Genomic DNA, 13,954 nt, shown 5'->3' on the forward strand with positions numbered 1-13,954 from the left:
CCATAAATTTAGAACGAACTGAAGGTTCTTCATGAGAGAAAAGAAATTTCTAAATGCTAGAACAAAGCATGATCAAATATTGTACAAGTTACGTGGTAAACAAAAAGGAAAAAAGGGACTTTCTAACTCCTGTATTTAAGAATAAAGTACAAAGACCGCCACAAATTATAGATGGATTAATGGTATGCCAATATTGTTGAAACTAATCGAATCAGCAGCAAAAACTAACGCCTGACTCAAAATATTGACAAAACAAAGCAGGCTTCAAAGAGGTTTTACTAAGAACTCAGCACCATTGAGCTGTTCCTTTATTATTGAAGAATTTGTTAGATAATGCAGAGATGTTGGCGAAGTTATATATATAGCACTTTTGGACACTAAATCAGCATTTGGTGTGGTAATGCATGAAAGTCTCCTTGGAAAGTTCTACTTAGAGGTCAAAAATAAGAAAGTTATACATAGTCTTTACGTGGACTCAAGCAGTGTAGTCAATTAAATTCAATCGTATAGTTTCTGAACCAATCTCAATATGCCAAGGTGTCAAAGAAGTGTGTATACTAAATGCAGACCTATGTAAGCTATATATAAATAATCTCTTGAAAAATATTGAACACTCATACCTAGTGTCGAGAATATGGTCCATTCATTGCGCCGCTCCGACAGACATGTGCAGATGATGTAGCACTTATAAGTGTCAACCTTGAGGAATAAAAAGTTTTACTCAATATAGCATATAATTATAATTGCAGAGAAAGATTTAAATTGCAACAAAGGAAGCGTGTTATCCAAGCCGAAGAAAACAACAAGAACATATATTTTTAAGGAAAAAATTAGAATTACATTTTTCCGGCTTTAGGTTGGCCTTTTGTGTACTCAAGGCAGGTGAAGGAAGTTAACTTTGGAGCGCTGTGATTGGATGTAAGGGTATAATATATTTATTTATTTATTTATGAATATATGCAGTGTGTATAAGATATATATTTTGAAACACAAGTAGATATTTTCTTGAGAATTATTAAAAAAATATGGTGGCATAAAGCTGCCATCGAATTGACCAGTTGCCCAGATATATTATCACGATAAGTCGACATATTATCTCGATATGTCGACTTAATTATCTCAACAAGTCGACATAATGGAAGCATTAAATCGACTTGTCTAGATAGTTAACACAACATGTCGACATACTTATCGCGACAAGTCGACAAAAGCCTTCTCGGCAACTCGTGTTGAAGTCGAGATGAAATGAATGCCAGTAACTGCCCTTATATTGTTGAGTTGTCGAATTAATAATCTCAACAAGTCAGCTTTATTTTCTAGACAAGTCGACATGCAACGGGGTCGGATCGAGACAGATACTGAGATAGTTTAAAAATAGAATTCTTTCGGAACTCTATCAAATTAATTCTTTCGGAACTTGACTGTAAACGCGGGAAAGATTTTTGCCCTGTCAACTGCAGTACAAGGCCGTGATTATTAATTCGACAACTCAACAAGATAAGGGCAGTTACTGGCATTCATCTCGACCTCAAAACGAGTTGCCGAGATAGCTTTTGTTGACTTGTCGCGATAAGTATGTCGACATGTTGTGTTAACTATCTAGACAAGTCGATTTAATGCTTCCATTATGTCGACTTGTTGAGATAATTAAGTCGACATATCGAGATAATATGTCGACTTATCGTGATAATATATCGATTTGCCGTAATAATTATCTGCGCAACTGATAGCCTCCAGATGTTGATAAATTTGATATAAATTGACGGTGGCCATGGATACTATAAACAAGCTCCGTTCGAAGATGGTCATGCCACTATTTGACTTCAATTTCTAAAACAGAATAATAAAAGTACTCAGTAATATCACACATAATTGTTTTGTCCAGGTTTGTATTTAAAAAAGTGGTAAATTTAGAAAATGTCAATGTTGTCGCCTTTATGGCAGTTAGGTAACTCAATTATGCCGATAATTAACAAAACAACACACATGGCAGTTTTACGCACATCAAAACCTGACGATTTATGAGAATGTGAAAAAGGGAAGATGTGTCATGTACAGTTGAATGCCTGCTGGTATTCATAGAAACTATAGGCTCTATTAAATCCTGTGTCGCTCACCTGCATCTTCCACAATGCCCACTTTTAAGTAGTTTTTAAAGGGGATCAACTCTACAAAGGGTTAACTGACAATTTCAGTCATGTTGACACATTTGTAGATCATATCCTGCTGATAATTTTTCCTTTTTAAAAAATTCTATTTATCTATTTATTCTTTTTATCAAAATAATGTAAAAATTATCATTAAAGGGCAATAACTCCAATAACGAGTCAACTGAAGATTTCAACCATTTATGGCTTAATAGTAAATCTTGTCTTGCTCATCATTTGTGCTATTTAAAGTTTCTATCTATCTATAACAGTTTTCAAGATAATTGGCAAAAATGGGAAAAAATCGTCATTAAAGGGCAATAACTTCAATAAGGAGTCCACTTACAATTAGGGTCATGTTGACTTATCTGTAGATCTTATCTTGGTGATCATTTTTATTTTTTAAGTTTCTAGTTATCTATTATAGTTTTTAAGATATAAGGCAAAAACGCAAAAAAAATGGTAAAAATCGTCATTAAAGGGCAATAACTCTAATGAGGAGTCGTCTAACGATTTTGGTTATTTTACTTATTTGTAGATCTTGTCTTGCTGATCATTTTTGCTATTTGACTATTATATCTATTATGATTTTCGAAATAATAGGGGGAAAAAAATTTGAAAATAGCAAAATTTCGTCATTTAAGGGCAACAACTCCTAAATGAAGTCGTCTGACAGTTTGGACGTTAATGAACTATAGTTAGAGCTCAATATTCTGAACATTTTTGCTCCTGTAAGAATTTCTCTATTTATAGCGTTTTTCAAAATAATAATCAAACCTTGTATTTTACCCTTATGTTCTATTTTAGCTCACCTTGCCGAAAGGCCAAGTGGCTTTTCTCATCACTTGGCGTCAGTCGTCCGTCGTCGTTAACTTTTACAAAAATCTTCTCCTTTGAAACTACTGGGCCAAATTTAACCAAACTTGGCCATATTTATCATTAGGATTTCTAATTTAAAAATGTGTCCGATGACCCCGCCTGTCATGGCCGACATGGCTAAAAATAGAACATAGGGGTAAAATGCAAGTTTTGTCTATTATCTTGAAAACCGCTATGAATAGAGAAAATCTGACAGGGACAAAAATGCACAGAATGTTGAGATCTACCTGCTGTCCATATACATCTAAACTGTCAGACGACTTCTTAAAGGAGTTATTGCCTTTAAATGTCAAATTTTACCGTTTTTCATATTTGCCTATTATTTTGAAAACTATAATAAATAGAGAAAAACTTTAATAAGGAAAAACGATCAAACAGATAAGATCTACAAATAAGTCAAACATGGGCAAAATCGACTGGCGACTCCTTATTTGAGTTATTGCCGTATATCAATTTGAATAAATGTATATGTATACGGTAAATTATGTCTGTTTGGGTGGCTTACCAAATTTTGTCGATATAACGGAACTATAAACAATTGTCATGCTTGTAAGTGGGAGGTTTAGCTAGCTATAAAACCAGGTTTAATCCACCATTTTCTTCGGAAAATACCTGTACCAAGTCAGGAATATGGCAGCTGTGTTTCACTTGTTCCTTTGATTGATAACGTTTGATTTTGTCAGTTTTTTTTTTTTATTTCCCCTTTTTGAATTTGCCTTGGAGTTCAGTATTTTGTAAAACTTTTTTATTGTAAGCATGTCACCAATTAAATTTTCTTCGTCTTTTACGGCAATATTAATAGTGTGTTCAATAACGGGAACAGCAAATATTTCCCTTCACCTAGAGCAATTCAATCCGAAAGCATTGCCGTCTTCGTCCTATTAGAATATGAATGATTCATGGGGGCTTGAATTTATATTTATATTTACCACGGATTGGCCCTTTATGTCGATATTTTACTCCTCGCTATCGCTCTCGAGATAAAATATTTAGCATACAGACCCAATCAGTGTAAAAATCAATATAAATTCAAGTCCCCATGAATTATTTCTTAATTTTTGGACCAGAGGAATAACGTTTTTCACAATATTCAAATATTACATCAAAATTCCACTACCATTATCAACAGAAAGACAGTACGTGATGTAGACTTAATGCAGATGGTAATTATTGATTCAAGCATAATCACACTGACGGTACCTAAAACTGATCATTCTATATTATACAATTATAGCATTCGTATGAGGTTGATACAAGGATATATCGATCTGAAAAAAGTATATCGACTGAGGACGAAGTCCAAGGTCTACATACTTCTATATGTCGATATATCCTCGTATCAAAAAGGCTACAATTTTTATATTATTTAGTATTGTCAATATGCCGGAAATAGAACAAAAATGCATTTGATTGACTGTTACGATTTAGTCACAAAGTATTGAGATTTTTAGATATTTTAAAAATTGCTGTGAAATATCACTTTTTTATCTGTATATGTAACACTCTCAAACGTGTCCATCCCCCAAACGTGTCCGCCTCGCCAAAACGTTCCATTTCACCCAACAAACGTGTCCTTGAAATCACAAATCGTCCAAACGTGTCCCATTTCACGTCCCCAAAACATGTCTGTTTATTTTCTTCCCTCAAAGGAGTCCGACATTTGTACCTCGCCCAAACGTGTCCAATAACGTCACAAACCTTTAGCGTATATGTCCTCTGTGGCGTCATTAGCGTCTACGGCAGCCATAAGCGGCTCTATTGAAAAAATCGGGTTTTTGCTCTTCAGAGCTTATGTTTGTAAATGTATTGCACATGCCGACTTTCATGAAATAAAGCTTTATGTCTTTAGGTCTTATGTCTTTGGCTGGAGTCTTAAGACAAAAAAATCAAAATCGCTATCCATGGTAATCAATTCCGGAGATTTAAAGAGTCATTACCGTCTCCTCGGAGATATTAAGACTTGAACGCTGCACAGCTATTTTCGATTAATATTAATTTACACGGGAATCTTTATCACAGTAGGGGGGACACTTCGACCTTTTTATGGTAGGGGTGAGCAGCTGAAACATCCAATACCCCATCCGTTTCATATATTTTGAATAACAAAAGAACATACCCTAGCTATCATATATTTTTTTAACAATAAGTATGCCTACATATAGCTATCATTGTTACGATATTTTATGGGCAGATAAATAGTTTTGACAAATATCTTAAGCCATTTACATATCTACGACAGTGATTTTAATTGCATCTGTAAAAAAATATCGAAATCTGATTAGTTTCAGATTCAATCATCAACCTTGTCTTATATTTCACCTAAATTTCTCGACCTTATCAAATATCATGAAGCTTACAATCGTGACCTATTCTAGTGGCTCATCCCTTCCACTCATCCCCCCCCCCCCCCCCCCACACACACACCCCAAGATCTTAAGGGAAGGGTTTGGGATGGGTTGGACGTTGTCTAGCTCTCCCTAGCTCTTTCTATCAAGATAGCAGACGTTGAAAAACAGAAGACCAAACAAAAAATCCAACGGGGAATATAAGAAGAATATAAAACTACTCTCACACGATAAAAGCAATTATACATGTATGCTAACATATTCTAAGCAATGCGTACTTGCTATGAATGATTTTAAAGGAGATGTGAAGTATACATAATTAATCTAGACAGCAATCCAATTAAACAACAAACAAAACAATTTACTTCTAAAGTTCAACCTACGCTCTTCTACAATGGACATGTCATTACAATATTTTTAGTGTTTAATCCTCCCAAGCCTAGCTATAATATATAGAATAATTGTAAATACATGTAAAAAATAATCTTAATAGCAAAAAATGAATTAAGATATTACTTAAAACAATGAGCAGGTTCAGCAACAAACTTCTAATATTTGCTTTGAGGTTTATAGACTATTTCTACTATACATGCTATATGAGAGAAAGAGAAATAAAAGAAAATTATAAATTCAAAGACGAAAATATTGTTGGCATTTTAAGATTATTCTTAATTGTATTTTTTCCACAAGAATAGTAAAACAAGTATAAACATACATATACTATGATCATAAAACAAAAAGACATTTATAAAGAACGGTCTCCCACAAAAGATTATGTTAAGCTTTGAATGGTAAGTACGATAAGGGCCTTATTCGCACCCAACTTAAATGGTATAGTAAGTAAATATGAAGACATGTACAAGTAAAACAATAACAAACGATACAGTATTAAATTGTAGGCTTAATAACGTTTTAGGTAAAATTTGTTGATTCTATTATGTTGATGGCCTCAAAGTGAAATCTAAAATAGCATTGCAGAACTTATCACCTTCTTTATAACCAATGACATTATTATAATTTGAATAAGAATGGCGAAACTACTATGTTTTGAATTTCATGCGCTTACAATAGGTCTTATATAACAAATTACCATTTTGAGTATTTTTTTCTCAAAAAAATGTATAGTAAAGAAGTCCAATAAAACCAAATAATCTCAAAAGAGAAAAATTTGATTATTAACATGATCATTATTCAAATATAGAAAAAGAGGCGTGGGACATTCCACATTGCAGTCCAACTACAATGAATAGATAAGATCTTCAACGACAACAAAAAAATACCATACATATGTAAAGCTTTACATTTTAAGGATCATTTTGAAAATATTTGAGAAACCGTTGGAAACATATATTATTTGTGTTCTTATATATGTTTTAATTTTACTACGTTTCACTCCACACTTTTCGATGCCTATTATGAATGAAAAACATTCAGGTGGAAGCGGCCATACTTTTCTAACACAAAGAAATAAACAAACATCAAACATGAAACAAACCGGGATGCGATTTTCAGTACGTAGGTGAAACTGGACGATATTTATCTAAACGCACGCAAGAACACCTTTATCGATTTAAAAGACCCCATAAATTCAAATGTATCATTTATCAACACCTTAAGAAGCACAGTCATCCTTTCAAATATTTAACAGTTCAACCTTTAGAAGTAGTTACTAAGCAGCCTTGAGAATCTCATTCAAAATGTGTACGATCACGAAAAATAATTGAATTAAATTGGATTCAAAAATTACAGTCTATCCTCTCGGTCTTTACGACAATATCATGGGAATTGGTAATATATCTAGAACAGATTCTGTTAACATTTTGGATATAGTTCCTAAAACAGTACGTAAAAACCGTTCTCATGGGCGTAGAATAAGTCGCAATCAAAGAAAATTTCGTAATAACAATACAAATATTTCGGACCTAATTTCTATTTCAAAATACAACGGAAGACACTATCTATTAACCAATCTCTGTTCTTTGCCTGTTAATAAATTACATCAAATTTTGGAGGAATGCAACACAATTCCATATTGCAGTCCTAAGTATGAAATCGTCCAAATTATAATTGCATATCGTCATTCTAAATTGTTTCCCAAAATTGATCGCCCTGAAGATTACAACAAAACATTTTATTAAAATTAAATATGTCAATAAAGGTTTTGATTTTGTAAATATTGCCGGTATTTTTAATGATCATTCTGTTAAAGAACAAATTCCTGGCTATTTTGATAATACTGAACTCCCTCTTATTTATTATGTTTACAAAAAATCTACCCGGAAATATGTGTTTAATTACAGCAAAGTGTGTAAAGATGTTAATATCAGTGACAATACACTTACCTCATGAAATTGCAGTAAATCCGAATACATTTATGGCCCCAGTTCCCATGTTATAACAGGAGACCTTAACATCGTTCGTGACCGAGAGTTGGAATCATTCCTCAGTAAAGGACCTAAATATCGTCCACCGTCAATTATTAATTGGAATGAGTGTCGTAACATCATCCACGACTCACTCCGTACTTACTGCTCTAAATGGATAAAACGAGAAAAAGCTGACAAGAAATCATTAGATTCTTTTTTTTAATTCGGTAATGAACATAGTTGATATACGTATTCAACATTTTAAAGATCATTTTACTCCCAACAACAACCACAATAGCCCAATTTCCCGTATCAAACATAAGCTAAAAGAGCTCGCCAAGGAATACATTTTTGTCCCGGCTGATAAGGCTGCTAACAATATCATTATTGTTTGACGTAAATTTTACATTGATGTTCTACAAAAGGAAATCATGAATTCACCAACATTCCAACTGACTCCATTTTCGGAAAATGACATCTGTAACAAACATAAACTTTTAGCTTCCTCTTTACAAGCAGAACCAAATACAATGAAAGTTCCAACTAAGAAATCTCTGTATATACTGAAAAATTATTACACCAGGGTTTTCGATATCACAAACTAGTCAAAACATTTACTAAAGGAGTAGGTCCAGTTAGACCCTTAATTGGCCCCAAAATATAGCAGTTTTCCAAAATTGTTAAAATGTAAACGTTTAGCTATTTATTGGAAAGTAGAATACTTCTGCTATATAAATATGGGCTGTTTTTGTCGATACAATGCACATTTATCGGGTACTAGCATCATTTAGTCATGCTAAATTACTGAAATCTTCAAAATTTTAGCATTTGAGTTAAATTTTAGACGGTTTTCGTCTTAAATGGAAGTGGCCGCATTTGTGTTCATTCTTAATATTTAAATGCAAGTTGTATTTGATGATAATACAAAACATATATAAAGGGTGAGAGTGAACACGGATGCGGCCACTTCCATTTTTGACAAAAACCATCTAAAAAATGACATATTATGGCATATTTGATAGATGTTTCATATTAAGCTTGAATTTGAGCGTATTTAATGACTAAATCAGTTAAAATCTTTCACATAAACTAATTGAATCGACTGAAGTAGACACCTAAGTGTTTAAAAAGTGTCCAAAATCTTTCATCAGATGAATCTGAAATTTGAGGCCAATATCGGCCCTTACCGGACCTACTCCTTTTATCATTGGTACAAGGACATCATTCGTAAATATAAATCAACATGCAGACACCTTATACGTTCAGGCATTTCATATCCAATATTTTATGGTAATATTCTTTTTACAAAGCACAAAAATGTCGGCATTCACCTCAAAAGCTAACCAAACCTTTAAACAGACTTATTCGGAAAGGATATAGTTACGATACTGTTGTCAAGTCATTAAGGATTGCATATTTTGGTATTAATATTGATTCACTCATATAGTCTTTGCATCGGAAATAAACACATTTATTCTAAAACCAGTTGTTGGCATGATAAGGGTTATGTTCTTCTCATATATTTTATGATGGTATGATACTAAACCCCCGTAACGGGAGGGATTGTACTTGATTTTCATATGATGAAGACATAATCTTTCAATCAGTTTAATTGAGGTCTGGAGCTGGCATGTCAGTAACTGCTAGTAGTCCTTTGTTCATTTATGTATCATTGTCATTTTGCTTAGTTTCTTTTGTTACCTATTCTGACATCGGACTCGGACTTCTTTTAAACTGAGTTTTACTGTGCGTATTGCTATGTGTTTCTTTATTCTACATTGGCTAGAGGTATAGGGGGAAGGTTGAGATCTCACAAAACATGTTTAATCCCGCCGCATTTTTGCGCCTGTCCCAAGTCAGGAGCCTCAGGCCTTTGTTCGTCTTGTATGTTTTTGAATATTAGTTCATTTATATGTTTTGGAGTTTAGTGTGACGTCCATTTTCACTGAACTAGTACACAATTTTATTTAGGGACCAGCTGAGGACCACCTCCGGGTGCGGGATTTTCTCGCTGCGTTGAAGACCCATTGGTGGACTTCGGCTGTTGTCTGTTCTTTGGTCGGGTTGTTGTCTCTTTGACATATTCCCCATTTCCATTCTCAATTGTATCCCCCCAAAGAACGAAATTGGTAAATCTAAACACATTTATTCTAAAACCAGTTGTTGGCATGATAAGGGTTATGTTCTTCTCATATATTTTATGATGGTATGATACTAAACCCCCGTAACGGGAGGGATTGTACTTGATTTTCATATGATGAAGACATAATCTTTCAATCAGTTTAATTGAGGTCTGGAGCTGGCATGTCAGTAACTGCTAGTAGTCCTTTGTTCATTTATGTATCATTGTCATTTTGCTTAGTTTCTTTTGTTACCTATTCTGACATCGGACTCGGACTTCTTTTAAACTGAGTTTTACTGTGCGTATTGCTATGTGTTTCTTTATTCTACATTGGCTAGAGGTATAGGGGGAAGGTTGAGATCTCACAAAACATGTTTAATCCCGCCGCATTTTTGCGCCTGTCCCAAGTCAGGAGCCTCAGGCCTTTGTTCGTCTTGTATGTTTTTGAATATTAGTTCATTTATATGTTTTGGAGTTTAGTGTGACGTCCATTTTCACTGAACTAGTACACAATTTTATTTAGGGACCAGCTGAGGACCACCTCCGGGTGCGGGATTTTCTCGCTGCGTTGAAGACCCATTGGTGGACTTCGGCTGTTGTCTGTTCTTTGGTCGGGTTGTTGTCTCTTTGACATATTCCCCATTTCCATTCTCAATTGTATCCCCCCAAAGAACGAAATTGGTAAATCTAAACACATTTATTCTAAAACCAGTTGTTGGCATGATAAGGGTTATGTTCTTCTCATATATTTTATGATGGTATGATACTAAACCCCCGTAACGGGAGGGATTGTACTTGATTTTCATATGATGAAGACATAATCTTTCAATCAGTTTAATTGAGGTCTGGAGCTGGCATGTCAGTAACTGCTAGTAGTCCTTTGTTCATTTATGTATCATTGTCATTTTGCTTAGTTTCTTTTGTTACCTATTCTGACATCGGACTCGGACTTCTTTTAAACTGAGTTTTACTGTGCGTATTGCTATGTGTTTCTTTATTCTACATTGGCTAGAGGTATAGGGGGAAGGTTGAGATCTCACAAAACATGTTTAATCCCGCCGCATTTTTGCGCCTGTCCCAAGTCAGGAGCCTCAGGCCTTTGTTCGTCTTGTATGTTTTTGAATATTAGTTCATTTATATGTTTTGGAGTTTAGTGTGACGTCCATTTTCACTGAACTAGTACACAATTTTATTTAGGGACCAGCTGAGGACCACCTCCGGGTGCGGGATTTTCTCGCTGCGTTGAAGACCCATTGGTGGACTTCGGCTGTTGTCTGTTCTTTGGTCGGGTTGTTGTCTCTTTGACATATTCCCCATTTCCATTCTCAATTGTATCCCCCCAAAGAACGAAATTGGTAAATCTAAAACAATTATATTAGCCTTTTATAATTTTTGTAATCCACTACAATTTATATACAAGCAATTCTGAATCAATTAAACTACAAAGCGAAAACATTTTCCACTTTCATCAGCTATGAGACGGCTAGCTTTTTAGAAAAGCTACTACTTGTTGAGTTACAAGAATAATATCCTAAATTGAGATCTTGTAAAATTGCAGAGATTGTCAGAGGAGTCACAGGGAGGATAATAAAAAAACCAACATACAATTGTTATCTTACAAGGAATCCGGACGCAGTAAAAATCTTAATGCTAGTCTAAGGAATGCTTGACAATAGAAGAAAATTATATAGTCCAAAACTTACTAATTGTTTTAATTTTTTAGTTGTTCTTGAATATACATATCCATGACTTTGTATGGCTTTTTCATTTTCAAAATAAATATAATACCTTTTACAGGAACAAGGTAACTCATATAAACAATCAGATGACAAAGAATACTTTTCTATGAACTAAGTTTTTATTACATTTTATTTTTTATATTTTTGTAATGCATGAGAATAGGACTAACAGGACTGTAGTTTAATTGTCAAATTTACGTCACTAATGAGTCTTTTGTAGACGAAGTGCGTGTCTGGCGTACAAAATTCAATCCTGGCCTCTATGATGAGTTTATTACTATATCTACTATACCTTTTTTGTTGGTGTCCTTTGTTGCAGGTAGATTAATTTGTATGTTTGTTTGGTTTTTTTTAAGATAAGAACAAAAATGGCTTAAAAAATTAAGGAATACAGCCTGAAGTGAAGCAACCCCCCCTTCCAAAAAAAAACCCCAAAAATCCAGAACATGCCTCCACCATGCGTCGCCATTGAAATTGCATTTGCGACCATCAAATCGCCAGTTGACGGTGGCAACTCTTCAACAACAATACTAATTAAATCAAATAAAATTTCTTTCCGAGTTTCCAAATGAAAGGACCATAAGAGCATATTACAAAGTGCATACAATATCTGCATAAAAAGTAGTTATTTCTAAAATAACCTAAACACTAAAGTTTCAATGATTAAGGCAAACACTGACAAATAGTCTATGGAAATTAATAGCTGTGTATATATAATCAGGCTGGGTATAATTCTGTTCTGTAATCGTAATTCTGCCAATCAAGGCACACCTCCATTCAAATAGAGGAAAATGTCAGTACACAATAATTTACAATACAACGCGCATCAGTCTTTATATATTAAAATATAAAAATTTCCGCCACCTCAATTTTTTTTATATTACGAAACACAAATAAAACAATAAAATCTTTTGATAGAAATAAATTAAAATGTTCTTTCGATGCAGAATCAACTGATTCTGGGACCATGTGTGCCCTTAATGTCATTGCAGGGCCAAGCTACCTACATTATACAAGTTAGATTTTCTACTGCCTAGGTTATCTAGATTAGCTAGTAAAGCATAGCGCTTGTGCAAATTATAAAGCAACTGTCTACACAGGGGTTCTGTCTACATAACAGATCGGGTTGATAATTAGTTGGATAAGATCAACTTGAAACGAAGGTTTAACTTTAGCTAGGATCAAGCTTCCATTATTTAAGATTTTTGACATAAGTGGTATTCTAGACTCTTCTAACTTTTCACATAACAGGATAAAGCGTTCCACTGTTTCATCCGCTTTACTACAGAGTTTACAAATTAAACTGATATGATTCTTTGAAAATTAGGCTTTGTGGGTTTGTAGGATATAATTCCCAGCTGCAATTTTAAGACGTACAGGAATTTTTCTGATGTCCTTTGGATTTGCACTGACCGAAATTGCTAGAGGATGTACGGATCCAATGTTATATTTATGGTCCATGAATTTTTTAAAAGTGTTGAATATCCTTTTGATTCATCAATAATTTTTGAAGTCCAATAGTCATGAATTTTGGATTTAACTAGCCTTTTCCATTGAATTTTTGATAACGGGTTGTTTAAATAATCATACAAGTCAGTAATTTCATATTTTAAGCATTAAAAGATACAAAGAAATGGACTATAGACAGTTCTTTGTTATTACTACAGGTCAAGGTCAATTATTTTAGATAAAAACTTTTCCCTTTCCATTGTTTCGAATAAACATATGAAATATTTTTAAAGAATAAATGACAATTGTTATATTTTACGTTTGAAAAGAATCATTATGTTTGTATTTTAAATAAATGAATGTTTTGAAGGTCTCTTTGGGTCATAATAACAGTTTTTAACAGAATTTTGTCATTAGCATATCCAAAATGGCGATGGCTTCGGAAAGCTTGTGTCACAATGATCCAAACTTTGCTGTTATATGTAATTTTTGGGATCGCTATGGGGAAATGATTGGTCTAAAAGAGATCTCCTACTCAGATCTCGAACGATGGCTTGAAGACACGAAGCAGGGTATGCATATAAGTTTGAAATCCATACATATATTTTACTGATAATATGCACAATGATCATAATTTTTGTAAGCAGTGTAAATTGACCCTTTATGCATTTTCATATACCTCGCTGATACTTCCATGTATTTGTATACAGTTTAAAGAGCACCTTTTATTCCTCAGTTATTTGCTGAATTTATATCTCAATGACTTGATAAAAATTAAAATGAGAAGGTTATAATAACAAATGGAAAAGAATGGCAGTGGCCAGTGCAGTGTTTACACCTAGAAATTTACTCACACTACAGACAACCCTGTGCAGCTGTAAAAGTTTCAAGGCCTAACATCCACTAA

General features: G+C 33.8%; 1 protein-coding gene across 1 annotated transcript in view; it reads left to right on the plus strand.

Annotated features, from left to right (window-relative positions):
- Positions 1 to 13,466: 13,466 nt before the first annotated feature.
- The window catches only part of LOC127737375 (remodeling and spacing factor 1-like), a 44,447-nt gene continuing 43,959 nt past the window's right edge, over positions 13,467 to 13,954 (plus strand). The window contains exon 1 of the mRNA XM_052247990.1: positions 13,467 to 13,619. Within this exon, the coding sequence (XP_052103950.1) occupies positions 13,475 to 13,619 (145 nt within the window). The 5' untranslated portion in view covers positions 13,467 to 13,474. The remainder of the gene's footprint in view (positions 13,620 to 13,954) is intronic.

The sequence above is a fragment of the Mytilus californianus genome, unplaced genomic scaffold, assembly GCF_021869535.1.
Source record: "Mytilus californianus isolate M0D057914Y unplaced genomic scaffold, xbMytCali1.0.p SCAF_4, whole genome shotgun sequence".
Taxonomy (NCBI): Eukaryota; Metazoa; Mollusca; class Bivalvia; order Mytilida; family Mytilidae; genus Mytilus; species Mytilus californianus.